The sequence below is a fragment of the Lampetra fluviatilis genome, chromosome 3, assembly GCF_964198595.1.
Source record: "Lampetra fluviatilis chromosome 3, kcLamFluv1.1, whole genome shotgun sequence".
NCBI lineage: Eukaryota > Metazoa > Chordata > Hyperoartia > Petromyzontiformes > Petromyzontidae > Lampetra > Lampetra fluviatilis.
In genome coordinates, this window is record NC_136277.1 from 28,819,178 (window position 1) to 28,835,556 (window position 16,379).

The 16,379-nt window shown below is 43.4% G+C and overlaps 1 protein-coding gene across 2 annotated transcripts; it reads left to right on the plus strand.

Annotated features, from left to right (window-relative positions):
- Window positions 1-2,108: 2,108 nt before the first annotated feature.
- SMAD3 (SMAD family member 3) lies at window positions 2,109-14,800 on the plus strand. 2 transcript variants are annotated; one of them, XM_078854793.1, is made up of 11 exons: window positions 2,109-2,124; window positions 4,516-4,770; window positions 7,569-7,607; window positions 8,696-8,889; window positions 9,182-9,316; window positions 9,487-9,561; window positions 9,747-9,800; window positions 9,982-10,212; window positions 10,457-10,594; window positions 10,724-10,868; window positions 11,929-14,800. In XM_078854793.1, coding segments are annotated over exons 1-11 (1,392 nt in total). In that variant the 5' UTR covers window positions 2,109-2,122; the 3' UTR covers window positions 12,053-14,800. The 2 variants fall into 2 exon arrangements, with proteins under 2 accessions (XP_078710919.1, XP_078710920.1); XM_078854794.1 differs by lacking the exon at window positions 7,569-7,607 and having other exon boundaries at window positions 11,929-14,799.
- Window positions 14,801-16,379: the final 1,579 nt, after the last annotated feature.

Genomic DNA, 16,379 nt, shown 5'->3' on the forward strand with positions numbered 1-16,379 from the left:
TTCACTAAATCTCATAATTGTCTGAATAACAATTTTATCTTGATCATATTTGATGCTCTGCCCATTTAAAGCTGTAATTGACATAAGTGTTGAATGTTAAAAGTGAGCAAAACATTGAAATAAATTTAGTTGGGATAAATTTGTTGGCCAAATTTGTAAGATAATCGATTTGTGGAGCCGGATTTCAAATCGGTTTAAATGAAAGTAGCATCGTAAAATCGCAGCCCATAGTCAAAGAGGATTGAATCAGAATCGGAAATCGGATTATTGGCTAATCAGGGCAATGGCTAGGGAAGTGGGCAAGCGAGAGGGAGCATGGAAGGATGTGTGCCTGCCGTCGACATTTGAGGGACCAGGGTATTTGGTCGATATCCATTTTAGTGGCACACTGCTTTAACTCGCTCGCACACAGTGAACACAGAACACAAAAGGCAGCCCCTAAAGTAGGGATGCAAAACTCTTGTGACCTCGAGACCACTTCAGTCAACTCTGTTTGCTTGTGCGGGAGTATTTCAGGAGGTTGTTTACTTGAGTGGGAGGGTTTAAGGGAGGTATTTTTGTAACAATAATAATTTAAGAATGTATGCTAATAGACGTATCCAGGTGGCTCAGAGGTAAAATCTGCGAGCTTGCACCGCCGAGAACACGAGTTCAAATCCAGGTTTTAGTTAACTCATTAAACCAGGGTTTCAAGTGTCGTGAGTTGAGGGTCTCAGATTGGTTGCCAATGATTGCACACAGAAAATTAAGGTAAGTTTGGTTCTGCATTTAACATTGCCAAATTCCAGCTGTGAGGAAAAACAAATACCAGCTTGCCTGTCATGCGACAAGCATTACTCTCTGCGTCAGGGTGGATGGGAGAGTGCTGCCCCCTACTGCGTGGACCAGAGGTCATTTGAAGGGATTTCTGAAGTAGCTCTGTGATATCTGCACTCCGTGGGTCTCTCTAAGATAAAGGGATGCACTTCATTCGCGAAAGATCCGAATGGATACTATATCTCATGACGTGACATCAATAGCACAATTTTAATGAGGGAAAAATACAAAAAGATAGTTCAACAAAAAATGTTGTCAACGGCTATAATGGGGCTTCAAATCTACGCTATAATGGATACAGCACATATGAATGTTCGTGGTCATGTAAAAACACCAGCAAGTGCAACTGGCAGGGCAGAAATTGCGTGGAAATGCAAGTAAGACATTCACGAGTAAACGAAGACCGATGTGGGCAATGGCGGAGCCAGAATTTTTAGGTAGGGGGGAGGCAACCCCTCCAGCAATTAAAAATGATAGAGGAGTTGTTAGTAAGTAAGGAGTTGTTAGTAAGTAAGGAGTTGTTAGTAAGTAAGGACTAGTCCCTTGCTTTTTATTCGACGCGTGTGCGGCGATGGTGCAGCCACTGATCGAGGGTCGAACTAGAACCGTGTTGTGTGATCGGCATCGCGCTCGCTGAAGGTGAATGCTTTCAGGGAAGTCGTGGAATGTATACGCAACTGTGCACAATTCTGTGAGTCGCTTATAACTAGTTTGCCGTTACTTATTGCCAATTATGAACTCAGACTATTGTCCTATCATTTCATAGAGTCCCTGGCACATAATATGCTACACAGTGGCAGTGGGGGTCGCAAAATGCCGATTTATTACGAATAAACCCCAATGATCCGATCGAAATTAGGGATTTCGATCCGATCATTGGGGGGGGGGGGCAGGTGCCACCCCCAACTCCGCCAGTGGCTGTGGGTGATATTTAGAGATGCAGGGAACGGGTAGGTAGGTGTCAGATCCGAGAAGGGGCTGCATGCAATTGCCCAGCCCAAACTAATCCCACCGTCACTATGGCAAACAAAAAAGCAGCTCTCTCCGTGGCACCTCCACCAACGCGGGCGCTCCGAGGAAGTCGCCTCCCGCTGCTGCGTAAAAATGAGCGGAACGGCAACGTACGCTGAGTTTTTGGCATTCTTCTTGTGAACATTCCTCGTGCCTTTTGTGGTCGACGTCTCTACGACGCTAACGAATTTATTTATTTTGGTGGGGGTGGACCGTGGGGTGGGGATGGAATTTCTTCAAAACGCACGATGCAAGGTCCTGTGCTGCCCTCTGGAGCCGTAAGGTGCGCGTGGAGATGTGAGTGCTGTGGGCGATGCTGATTGTACGTATTTCGCTTTTGATGGGCTGAGTGTCATTTGTTCTTGATGGTCTGGCTTGTAAACTCAATTCGGCTGTTTATAGCGTCTATGTGTGACTGTATCTCAAAAAGGCGCTGTACAGAAACGACGCACGCAACATTAAATGCGCAGAGACGGTCCTGAGCCATAACTCTGGGACGAATTACCCGGTGAACCTCGAGTTGGTTGAGTGACACAAAGATCTGCTGAATTTGTGTAGTCAAACACAACTGTGTGAGTGGGTATCGAGTTGCCGGTTAGATGACAGCACAGCAAGTGGGATTGCTGGCGCATCCTTTGCGGAATTGGAACATTGACCCTTCATGGACACGGGTTTCCCACGGGGAGCCACTCTGGTTTCATCAACGTGACTTTGGGCCAACAACATAGGGGTTGTACTTAAATGAGTAATTTTTGAGTAAAGTAGCAATGCAAATGAAAAAACAAAAATGCTAAATAACGAGTGTGCAAACATACTGTAGCCAATTTACGTATGAAAGGGTAATTCCAAAACTACAAAAAACTTATTCTTAGGTTTTTTCGGTAAAGTCACGTAGGTAAAACATCAAAATTAATGAAAATAAAATAAAATAAAAACAAAAATCACGACGTTTCGGAGGCAACACAAGTCTCCGTCATCAGGTGGGACCGTCACAGCCGAATTAGCTGCATCACTTGATGCGCCTTATCACTTGATGCAGCTAATTCGGCTGTGACGGTCCCACCTGATGACGGATACTTGTGTTGCCTCCGAAACGTCGTGATTTTTGTTTTTATTTTATTTTATTTTCATTAATTTTGATGTTTTACCTACGTGACTTTACCAAAAAAACCTCAGAATTTGATTCCTTGCAGTCACGAAAGCTTCAAATCTAGAATTAATACAAAAAACTTCACCAAGTACAAAATTAGAGATTTACGGAAGTTATAATCTACGGTGTTACCTTAATTGCCACGCATCCAAAGGAGCATTCGAAATACACGGGGAATATAAATACTATGGGGTAAAGGTAAAGCGACAGCAGAGGATAACAATATAATCTAGTAACTTCTTAAAGTTTACCTGACATTGTTTCTTAATTTAATACATAGAAGCAGTACGTAATAAATAACAATGTGCAGTGCAATATGCTGTTTGGATGCACATTAGTGCACTTATTTTAACGCTTCTATCCCATAAAATGAAGCAGAGTCATACAAGTCATCATGTCGATTTACTGTATTTCGTTAAGAGGTTTTGTTTCAGTAACACATCAAATGTGGACGTGATGTACACAATATGAATCTATATGTACATCATACCTGTCACCCCGTATCAGTGCCTACCTTATTACAGACCAATACAGACCCTAATTGGTCATCCCGTGCCCCTTATAAATCTCAAAGTTCACCCAACAAAGTCCCATAACAAGGGAAGAAACACAAACAGATGGAGATGTTTTTTTTATTGCAGGTATTGAAATGGCTGTATGCCGTATGGACCTGAAAATGCAATTCCCCTGTAAAAGAATACGGGTAGACCGTGTGGGGTTGGCAGCTATGAGTAACTCCATAACAATTCATGGCTTGTGACCAAATCACTCTCGACGCGCCTTATCAGAAGCTAAGCAGGCGTTGAGCCCGCTCCATGCTTGGATGGGTGCAATATAAACCGGTTAATCCGGGTTCTTGCGGGGGTCTACGCTGTGGGCTGCAGGCGGGAGTGCTGCACGATGTACGTATGTCCTCCGCATCGCTTTACTCGCAGGCTTTCATCAAATCGTGGGGAAGTATAGCCAAACAGTACCCACACGCACAACTTTATATCAGGTGCCTGTTCGCCACCCACCATCTCATCTCCAGCAGTGAGTGGGCTGATTTAAAAAAAATATGGAGGGCAAGGCCTGTAGAGTCACATCTATGATAAAAATAAACAATGCAGCGAAAGGGGGCATCAATCCATTTGCTTTGCACCGACCCACAGCCTCCTTTCTTTGTTGTTTAGAGCGCTTAGTGTGGGATACATTGGGGCGGGGCGGGGGGGGGGATTATTTTTCGTTAGCGGAACGAGCCTTGTCTGGTAAGCGCAATGGTGCCCAACAAAAGCAGAGGCCCGAGAGGCGGCGAAGAGGCTCGTGCCGACTCAAACACGCGGCGGAGGGATCTGTCGGCAGGCAGCGGCAGTCGCAGGGGGGCGGGGGGGCGGTGATGAGACCGGATCTCATTTTCCTTTCAGCGTCCGTTTTTTTGGTGGGGGGCTCCTCTTGTTAGAAGAAAACATTGTTTTACTTCGCAATTGAATTGCTTAGTTCTCCCCCACCACCACACCACCTTCCTGTTGTTGTACATAACGAGTTGAACTTCTCAATAGGTGGGCTCGCGCGGGTGGGAAGAACGGCGGCGGCGGCGAGCGGGCTGTGATGTCGTCCATGCTGCCGTTCACGCCGCCCGTCGTGAAGCGCCTGCTGGGCTGGAAGCGCGGCGAGCCGGGCGGCCTGGAGGACAAGTGGAGCGAGAAGGCGGTGAAGAGCCTCGTGAAGAAGCTCAAGAAGAGCGGGCAGCTCGACGAGCTTGAGCGAGCGATCGCCGCGCAGAATAGTTCCACCAAGTGCATCACCATCCCCAGGTAACTGGAGCTCTGTGCACGGTGACGGCCCTTAACCGCTTGCGGCCTACAAGCCCGAACGCGCAGCCTCGGCCTTGCCTGGAAGCTGTGCCCGCGGAGGTGCCCGGAGAGGCGGCCGGGATAGCTAGGCGAGACCGGGGATGTTGCTGGGGTGTGGGGGTGGCGAAAACAACCGCGTTGTTGGTCGCTAGAAATGGAAATGAACAGCGTTTGTTGTTTCTGTTTTGGCGTTTTGTTCATTGTGAGTGAGTCGAACAGAAGTTGTGTGCGTGGTTTGCGAGGGGAGAGGAGGTTTTTTTTTAGATGGAAGCTGAAGTTTTGTGCGATGACGCCGCCGCTGATGTGCGTGAAGCTCGCCGTGCCGTTGTCTCGTACCGTTTTGTACCTCTTAACGGAACAGACTGACGTGCCTTCACGGTGGGTGGCTTTCGAGGGAGAAGAAAATACATTAAGACACTGTTCTAGAGACCACACGATGTCCTGCACGGTGTATGTTGTGTACTGTGTGTTTGTGCGCGTCATGCGTGTGTCCGCTTTGTTTTGCACGTCCGTGTGCGTTGTTTGCGCGCCCCGTTTTTCCCTGTGTGCCTTGTGTTTATTTACTAGTCCTGTAAGTCGTGTGTGATTTGTGAGAGGGAGTGGGTATGTGGTTCTTATACTGTATGTGGCGTGTGTGTGCGTTTCTGTTCGGGAGTGTGTGTCCTGTGTAAGGTATGTGCTTTAAACTTGATTAGAAGCTTTGGTGACCGCAGGAATTACTCTTTGGTTCTTTCGGGAGAGACAAACAGACACGGAGACACAGACAGACACACAAGCAGAGGAGAGACAACACAGAGAGACACACAACATAGACAAACAGTGTCTATGTTGTCTGTGTGGCTCCGTGTCTGTGTTTTGTCTCTCTCAAATTTAGTTCTACCTGATGACGACTGCTTGTGTTATAATCGAATCGTCGTATTCTATTATTGAATGTATTTTCCTTCTACGTGACTTTCCCGAAAGAACCAAAGAGTAGTTTGTGTGCTTTGTCGTTCTATGTTGGAGTATGCCCTGCGGTGTGTCATGTGTTCCCTGTATGTATCCCTCGCCCCAGTGTTGTCACATCTGAGGGGGAAAACTTCTGGGTACATGTAAAACAACCTCTAGATTTGTATACTAAAACTAACACGTTTTGCAAAACCTCTAGAATTAAAAAAATCTGCAGTGCAATAATTGGCCATCACAGACCTAGTTATAACCAACGTGGCAAATAAAGTTTTTACGTTTGTTTTCTCCACCTCGGTAACAAGTAAAATTTACACCCCTTTAAACTAACTTAATCTCGGCACGAATTTTTCTTTAAACAAATTCAATTCACTTCTCAGGATGAGAAACAGAACAGTCTGGATCTTAGAGCTCCAGAGGTAAAACTGCTGATCTGGGGAGGTCACCGCGCCTTGAGGCGCATGTATTTAAACACCCGTAGCTGCCAGTGTCGTCCCCAAGCCCCCTGTTCGTGCTGTTGCACCGAGTTGAAGTATGAGTGGCCGGTGAGTGTTGTTTTACACCACACTACCATTCACAACATGTAGTACAATATGGGGAAGCCTTGTTGGTATTATAACGTGATTGCAGCAGCTAGGCCGTATTGTTCACCGTGAAGGGCCTTTGTTGGCATTGCACCAGTTTTAAGTGTATGCATTGCCCCAGTTTGTTTAAGTGCATGCATTGTTTAATGTTTGTGCTCATTGTTAATGGTTTCACGTTACATTTTTGCGAATACCGTTTTAGATGACGGCAACGTTTGTTTTATTTAACACATCTAGTATGGTTAAGGAATTGAACCCTGCAATCAGAAACGCCAACCAAAGCAGTATGTGGTCTTTTGTTTTGTTCCTATAACATTTTATGGGGACATGGCATTGACTCGTAAACCCATTTTGGAAAACCTGCTTTGTGGGGGGGACTGCAAAGAGCAGCTATTGCAAAACATGTAATGGTTCATGTGTAGGGGTTTGACAAGGGACCACAGCTTGAATTAGCACGGCCCCTCTGCCTCAACACAGGTGGAATGCAACAAGTTGGGGTCTCGTACCTTTTTTTTGTACACTGTACTGTATTTTTCTTTTGGAGCATACCTGATAACGCATACAAGTTACCAACAGAGACCTCGTTTGTAGATGTGGATCAGGTATGCTGTGTGGTCTCATTGATGTTTTACAATCATCTGATATCACAACCTTCTAAGCCTTTAGTTGTTTACTTTGAAAATACATACTGAGGCAATTAACACCTCCTAGATAAACTGACGATGGGTATATGTGATATTTAATTATTCTTGTACTGTATGTTTTAACGATTTTGTGCACTACACATGGCTACTGCTTTAGCTTCTGAGGTTGAAAGTGTTTTAAAACATTGTTTTAACAAGTTGCCAAGTGTTTAATTCATTGCCTAATCAGCCATAGAATCTGTGCCATGGGTGAGTAAATGTGGCTTGGGCAAATTCTTTTGACTTGAAATAATGGAACCACTGACAAATTAGAAAAAAAGTATCTCATTGTCAAAATGTTTTTAAATGTTGCTGCATATAAATGTATTTTCTTGTTTTGAACGTCATACTCAGCAGTTTAAGAAACCCTGTAGGAGTAAGTTTGATGGTTGCGAGACAAATTGCTAGTATCTTTGGGCATAACATTAGTACACAAAGGACCACTCTTTTGAACTGCATTGTGTGGTCCTTGCATGTATATGGAGAAGCCCCCTCCAATATAAATGAAGTTCATATGCAGTCATAACTTTTCCTCAACACATTACAGGGACAAGAGTGTTTCAGCTGGCGTACCTTGGAGTCGGAGGCAAGTGCCCTGCATCTTTGCTACTATAACCCAAGTTTGCTGTAAACAAACGAACCACCAATTTCAATTGCACTCTGGTGCAACATTGATGGTTGGTTTATGGAGGAAGGTGTCGCTTGAAAGTTATGTTTTTTGATCCAGAGCATAGACAGCCTACTCATAAGTCATGTAATAGTGATGTTTTAAAAGGGCTGGATTATTTATGCCTCATTCCTGCCCAGTTTCAGGATGTTTGCAGTAGAAGTTTGGTGTCGGGTGCACTGATTTTATTCATTTGCCTTATATGCAGTGAGGACAAGACCAATCGGACGTTTACTTAAAAATAAACCTTTTTAAAGCATTCTATTTACATATAAACATTGTTTGTGGTTCATTTGGCCATTAAACTGCCACATTTGTATAAAAACATTCATCAACAACACTGCCTAAAAAGCAAAACTAAAAGGTGAAGTTTTGGGCAATAGCCATTTATCAGAGCACATAAAATGATAGGTAACCTTATTATCTGAATGGTCAGATTATAGTCTGATTATTAAAAGTGAACCATGGTGCCTTTTTACTTGTTTATGCAGTCAGTGTTTTTGAGGTTTTATGGAACAGTGCACAAAAGAGATGGAGAAAAAAATCTAGCAGTCTTGGATGCAGGTCCGAAGCACTCGGCCATCCCAGCTCCTGTTAACATGTTGATTTATTAGAATTTCATTTGCTTTTCTTTATTTCGGTACCATTCACTATTTCAAGGCAAAGTGGAACTCGTATTTTTCAACAGTGTAGCGGTCTCCAAACTTAACAATATTAAGCATGCTCTAACTTTATATCTTCATAAGAAACTCAAGGCTTAGAAGGATGATGACCTCTTTGAAACTGCTCTCCAATGCATAGGTTGGTTACAATGAGCAACATAATAGCATCTGTAAAACTTGAGGTCCCCCGCACTGAAAGTCTTCCTCGTGAAAGCAAATGAGCAGGGCGGTTGTTTTTTTTCCTTGCGGTTGCTCCTCCTTCACAACAGAGTTCCCCCTTCCCTGCGCAGTCGAATGAACATTGCCTTGTGGTGCGGCCCACTGTGCGGTGCCGTGTGGCGGCAGGTCCCTGGACGGGCGGCTGCAGGTGTCTCACCGCAAGGGCCTTCCGCACGTCATCTACTGCCGGCTTTGGCGCTGGCCAGACTTGCACAGTCATCACGAACTCCACGCAATTGACGCCTGCGAGTTCGCCTTCCACCTTAAGAAGGACGAGGTCTGCGTTAACCCCTACCACTACCAGCGCGTCGAGACTCCCGGTGAGTGCTCATTTTGTTCAGAGCAGTGTGGCATTTGGCATCACTGGTAAACATTAAAAGCAAATTCCAAATTGCCATGGCCAGGATTGCCAGTTATGTTTCGAGAAATGTTATAAAATTGTGCAGTGTTATATGTCGGTCGTTTTCATTGTGGCGGCTTTGCCAATTTTGCCACGTTTGTGACAAGTTCCGATGCAGCTGAGAGCTTGCAACAATAGTCTTGAGACTGGGTAGTCATGAGTGGATTCTAAGTAGCCTTTTTTGTTTTGTTATTGTTGTTTGGTGGAAGCAGTGCTGCCTCCCGTGTTAGTGCCGAGACACACAGACATTCCCGCCGAGTTACCCAAGCTGGACGACTACACGACGTCAATTCCAGAGAACACCAACTTCCCCGTCGGACTGGAGCCCCAGGGGAACTACATACCTGGTGAGTAACTGTCCGGACAGGCCCCGCCCAACCGCAACATCCATCCCACCCACATTGCAATCTCCCCTCAGGGTGTCCTGACTACACACGCTTGTCACCAAAATCATGATGGTAATGTGGTGCTAATTTTTTATATTTCCCTATATTTTCCCCATCGCCTACTTAAACAGAAACCCCTCCTCCTGGTTACATCAGCGAGGATGGGGAAACAAGTGATCAACAGATGAACCATAGCATGGACACAAGTAAGTAAAAATAACTCTACTTGGCTGAAATATATTTGACAAGCATTTATCAATGTGTTTTTACTCATTCATGTTGCTGCTTCAGTTTGTATTCTATCTTAAAGCTTTCGTGACTGCAGGAATTCATATTCTTTGGGTCTTTTGTATTGTACTGAAGTTGTTTGTTTTACTTTGCTTTCCATCAGGTTCACCCGCAGAACTTTCACCAAATCCGGTGTCCCCTGCCACTTCAGTTCAAGGTAATGTCAGCAACTGATTAACAATATCAGAGTGTAAGTCTTGGTCTTTAAAAGGCTTTTCAATTTCCCTGGAGCACTGCTTTTGGTCTTTTCTGTGAATTGTGTGCATGCTCATTTGTGCTTGAGGTCCTAGTAGCCCAAGTCCTCACTGAGCGGAGCTACATGTCTCGATATTTTCCAGGCTCGGTGTCATCCGCTGACCTACAGCCCGTAACGTACTGCGAGCCAGCGTTCTGGTGCTCCATCTCCTACTACGAGCTGAACCAGCGCGTCGGCGAGACCTTTCACGCGTCGCAGCCCTCGCTCACGGTGGACGGATTCACTGACCCCTCAAACTCTGAACGCTTCTGCCTCGGACTTCTCTCCAACATTAACCGCAATCAGACGGTTGAGATGACCCGCAGGCACATTGGTTAGCATTTCTCCCATAACACGAGCTGAAATGTTATTTTTTGGGGGTGGGGGGAGTGCGGGAGGGTTTCTGTTTAGGTGTAGCCAACTTCCTGTTATTGCCTTTTTTAATTTTACAGCTTGTGACCTGTTTAAAACTTTATGAACTGCACATTTTTGTGTTGTGAGTTCTAAAATTAAAAGTGGCAAGCCCTCTTGCACTTCCAGCCTGCAGTGTGTGAAGGATCGTGCTGTGTTTCCTACAGGGCGAGGCGTAAGGCTGTACTACATTGGCGGGGAGGTATTTGCGGAGTGCCTCAGCGAAAGCGCCATCTTTGTGCAAAGTCCCAACTGCAATCAGCGCTATGGGTGGCATCCTGCCACTGTATGTAAAATTCCGCCAGGTGAGACTCGTGTCTTATAATCGTATGTCCTTGACTAGAGATGTTTTATGTTTTTTGTCTTCGAATTTGAACAACAGGTTCTGCTGCTGAATATAATGGCTGTGTTCCTTTGTTATCTCTGCCCCGCAGGCTGCAATCTGAAGATCTTCAACAACCAGGAGTTTGCGGCATTGCTTGCACAGTCTGTAAACCAGGGCTTTGAGGCGGTATACCAGTTGACGCGCATGTGCACCATCCGCATGAGCTTCGTCAAGGGCTGGGGTGCCGAATATCGGTACGTTGATGCCACAACAGGCAGCGTATTTGTTTGGCTCTTGTGCGCGGGGGTGATGCACGCTCGTCCAGTGAATTGCGGAGGTGGGGTTGGTGAATTGTGAAGTGTTGCACTGCATAGGAGTGAGACCCAAAATGCTGGGTAACTATGTGCCTTTATAGTGTGCTGTTGGAGTAGGTTTGGCAGATTATTCTATATATATTTAACAAAAATCTTGAATGGGAGGTTTTCTTCAGTTTCTGGATTCATCCCACATAGAGAAAGAAATATGACAAGGAATTGGCCTTGCATACCCAGCATATGACCCTCATCAGTTGTAAACCGAGTGAGGCTTTAGTGAGTGTACATTTTAATATTAAACTACCTACTAATTAAAAAAAATTGTCGGTTCGAATACCACTTCCTAATTATTGAAAATATTCATAGGCGTTGGTGTAGTCTTGATTAAAATTTACACTGTGCTTGAATGATGATTTTAGGTAGATAAATAAACCATTATTAATTTAATAGCCCATTGAGACCAGAAGTATCTTAAAAAGTACACCTGGGGTAGGCTTAGCAGTATGCTGCATCATTGAGTACTTTGGAGCAAGCAGATTCGTCCTCGCACAGGGGGTCACCAATCTTTCAAAGAAGAAGAGCCATGTTTTTGTCTTTGACTAAAATAGAGCCACATCACACGCAGAGCAACTTGTATACATGTACAAACATAGCAGATATACAACAGATGACAAACCAATTCTGACTTAAACAAAATAGATGATAGAATAAACTGCATATATTTAGTTTATTTCTCCCTTAGTTATTTGTTAACAACACAGTTTGTACATTTTATTGTCACCAAGACATTCTCTACAGTGACCCATTCCCTGCCATATACTGCTGGCCACAAGGGGGCAGCCAAAGAGCCACAAGGGGGAATCCAAATATCCGCATGTGTCTCTAGAGCCGGAGGTTGCCTACCCCTATCCTACCACAACAGTATCATTATTCCAGCATAACTGAGCTTGGAGTAACTTTATTTCTGCTTCTCTGCCCCCCCCCCCACCTTTGGTGGCAGGAGGCAGACTGTGACCAGCACCCCTTGCTGGATTGAGCTTCACCTCAATGGACCCCTACAGTGGCTGGACAAGGTGCTCACCCAGATGGGATCGCCATCAGTCCGCTGCTCCAGCATGTCTTAGGAGATTTGCACCCCTCTTCTCTCCTCCCTCCCACTCCCTACTTCACCCCACCTCTCCTGTCTACACCCCCTGCCCTCCGCCGCAGGCCATTACCACCCTCAATGGGGTTGTGGCCTCGGGAGTTTTCATTGGTTGCACGACGGTTACTTTTAAACTGTTTCCTTGTTTTGTTTTATAGTTACACCGCTGCGTGGCAGCGTCTCTGCAGACCCATTGCAGTGTATTTATTGGGAAAAGCAAAAAAGGGTGTACATTTAACATAATACCTTTTATTAGCATACTGACAGTGACCACTGCCTAACTTTTAAGTCGAACACATGGTTTTTAAAGACGTGTGTAAATTTACAATGAGAGCATGAAATTGGGTATTGACACAATCTTCTCTCGAAAATACAGTGTATCTAATAGAAAAATACTTTGCTTGCAGTAGCATATTTCCCCATGAAGAAGGTGTAGTGAGTGATGTGTTGCGTCTTGAGGTGTTCAGTGTTTTCATTAGCAGTACCCTACCTAGCACAGGGCTCCCTAATCAATGGTGCAATAATGTAGTGGGGTATTGGTGTAATGTTATATAGTCTCCCCTGCAATCCAGTGCCCATTGGGGTGGTGTGCACCTTTACCGCAAAAAGGTTGGAGAGCCCTGCCATGGACACACAAACACGCCATATGTTTTTTTAGAGTGGTATCAAAGATTAAGACCCCTTGTTGTATATAGTCACTCTAGTCTAATTGAACTCTTGATGGATTTTTTGAAATTCTATCATAAATGTTAATGAAGGGAAATCATCGTTGCGTCATTGTGGATTTATCTCTACGAAGGAACAAACTACACTGCTAATGTTAAATAATCTCAAATAAATTGATGACATAGTATACGCATTGAAAGGCACTTGTTATGCTCCAAATTTGTACTTGGCACCTTGGCTATGATGGTTGGTTGTTGTTATTTTTAAGAAACAATGTGTGTTTATATATATATGTGTGTTTTTTTAAAGTTAAAATCACACGGGTAGGTTTTGAGTTTTTTTTTATAGTTTAGCTTATTAGCTTCTTTAGATATCATTTGTCTTCGCAGTCCATGGTACATAGATTAACTTTTTTTGCCAACAATTAAATTTCAGCTTGTTCTGCCAGTATTTTTCCTCTCCCTCTGCTGCTCTGGATAGCTTATAGCCTAGCAACTTCACACATTACAAGTGAATCTGTTTTATAATTGTAAGGAAATGTCATAAAAATGTGACCGTTTCCCATAATCATTTGAGAAAATTACTTTTAAAAAATCATGCTTTTCACAGCTGTTCCTGATGGTAACTGCTAAAATACTGAAGTAGGCGCAACATTTTGTGAGACAGGATTGTGAATCGTCATCCACTCTCTGCCATCTCCCGCCTGCAGAGCAGGGCTTTGAACAACTTTGCATCCAGTCATGGGTGACCAGCATACAACTCGAGCCTTTGGCATTTGAACAGGTGTTGTCATGAAGATAACTCGAGATTGTTACATTTATGTTTAAATACAGCGCACATGCACAAATGGCTGTTTTAATTTACATGCCACTAAATCGTGGAATAGTGGAGTGGCCATCTTTTTAAGAGTTTTGATTTTTAACGTGGGCAATGATTCATTCAGTTTGTTTCATCTACTTCAGCCAAGTAGTAACTTTTAATGTCTTCCAGCCAGGGCAATTAAAATAGCACCAGAATCTGCAGTCTTTTATTTAGTTCTTTACACTTTTAAGTATATGTTTAAGTAACCATTTAACTGTCAGGCAAGACCAATGTCAAGCTGAAACGCATTGACCAAATTCACATGGTTTCCAACGGCAACCAAGGCTAGATGTTGTGGACACAGCCCCTGATGACGGGCGGGAGATTGACAGCCACATTCAGCCACCCCCTGGTTCAACTTCTGTTGACCAGTGTTCCAAATGTCCTGACGAAAACGGTGTTACCTCTTAAGTACTATAGTCAACGGGTTTGAGACAAAACCTGCACAAGCATCCTTGCAGCACCTGTGCACAGGTAGAACTTATGCCAAGGCATCCGACATTTCTATTGCTTGTGATGAATGGTGCGCTGCTGTACGTGTTCTCGCAAAGTTCGATGGGAGATTTTATTTTGTGTGAGTGCGCACTCGCGTAAAAAAATGCATCTACTAGTTCAGGTAAAAAAAAAATCTGTGTGCTGTATTGCGTCGTCTTTTATTCTGCACAGTTACAACTTTTTCATTGTATTACCTGCAGTATCTGCTTAAGATTAGATCATGCCATGTATCTGGAGAGATTTTAATTTTTTTGTTTTGATTTAAAAATAAGTGTAGCATTGACTGTAGGGTGTAGGTACATTGCGGTCAGCTGTTAGCAATGTTGAATATATTTTTGCTTCCACCATTTCCCCCTGTACCAAATAAACTATTTGTTAATGAAGCCGAAAACGTATGTTTTATGCTCCGTTAATCCATGTAGTCTCGCAGCATAACATTGGCGACCCCTTTGTCTAAACGTTGGTAATTAAGATAATATATTTGAATTCTGGAGCCGTATTCTAAAAAAAATATATACACATTTTCGCATGAATCTGCTAAACACAATTGTTATTTGTTCTTGTGCTCCACTGCCAATGCAGGATATCCAACTTTGTTTAAACACATGCAGGTTTCTTTGCATACGCAAAACAAAACGCTGCAAATCATGTGAACAGCTTGTAAAAAAATTCGAAACTATAAACACCTGGTCACCTTTTGGAATCCACTGCTACTTGTACCTGCACTTGATTCCACATAAAGCACTTGCAGTTAAAATAATTTGCATCTAACATTTTGCAGATTAGTGTAGCCTAATGCAAAAACTTTTGTTGGTGTTGGAGCTGGTTAGCCTTGATAACAAAAAATGTATTGAAAAGCCCTGTTAAAAGGCGAACGTGACGAAAAAATTGGATAATAAGACTAGGTTGATGGACGGACACGCACAACTTACCCCGCCATCATGAGCACTGCTTTTCAATAGATACAGATAATAGGGTACTAACCTCGGAATTAGTACCATTGCCCCAAACAGCTCAGTTTATATATTAACCAGTTATCACTTGCACTTTAAGCACACGGGAGAGGGAAGGGGGTACAGGATTCATACCGTCAAGGAAAAGTATTGCATTAAATGTTGCCAGTTTTGTCGGGATATGCGTACCACCACCCATTCTGACGAAAAATGTTTAGCTTGTTTTTACCACAGACCGAAAAAAACCGACGAAAAGCACAAGGAAGATCGCAACTAAATTTCCCAAGTTTGTGGAGGAGACTTCAAAATTGAAAATTTGTTCATTAAAAAAAAATAAACTTGACATTTTCTTAAAAATGTTTTAACTTACAATACCTTTCCATGGCGTGCACAGTGTTTGGAGAAATGTATGTGCAATATATTGACTGAGCAAAAGTGGTATTGCATTAGTGTGCAGCAGTTTCATTTATTAGGTGTAGCCCTGTGAGCCATTCGGCTCTTGAATCGGGTGCAACCGCAACAAACAAAACACATGAACAAGAAAACATCTTAAAGTGACTATGCTCAAACAGAAAAATCCAAGAAAAAACTGGAAAGTCTTCCAGAAAAAGCACCGTACACCAACGCTGAAAACATGCAGAGGCAATGCTGGGATATCGCGAAGTGAGCCATGTTTAATTTACGTTTCATCTAAAGACCGTAAGTGCATGTAGTTTGTAGGATACAGTACTGTCAAATTTCGACTGACATGTCCATCAAATTTTTGCTTTCAGTTTGAATGAAATGTCCATGTGATTAACAAAATCTCCAAAGAAATTGATTTAAACGCGAAGTTTAGTTCCAAAACAAATTAGTATAAAATCTTGCAAAATGCATGAACAGGACATTTAGAAATTCGAACAGTTACGATTCTTATATTCTGGGCATGTTCTGAAAAACATTGAAGAGGTGTAAAGTAACTTGATGCTTTTCTCCGTAGCAATATACATCCTTCTGTCAATCACACTGCAGAAAAAGCACTGCAATTGTTCGTAGAACATGACATCTCGATGAAAATTTAATTGTGCTTTCTAATGTCCTCACCAGTCCACTTCGAGGCTTGGTCCTCTGGACAACGCATCAGCTTTGATTTTTGGGGGTAATTTATTTAATACAAAAAGTCAATACAGCACATGATGCAACCCTGTACTATACGAACTTTTTTTGGGTTGAGTGATATCGACAATATGGTGAACAGATTTCTCATGTATGAATACCTATAATCACCCAGGAATGTCCTTAACGCTCGTGACGTCACTCCACATCGACCAGCCCCCCTCATTAATATGCATG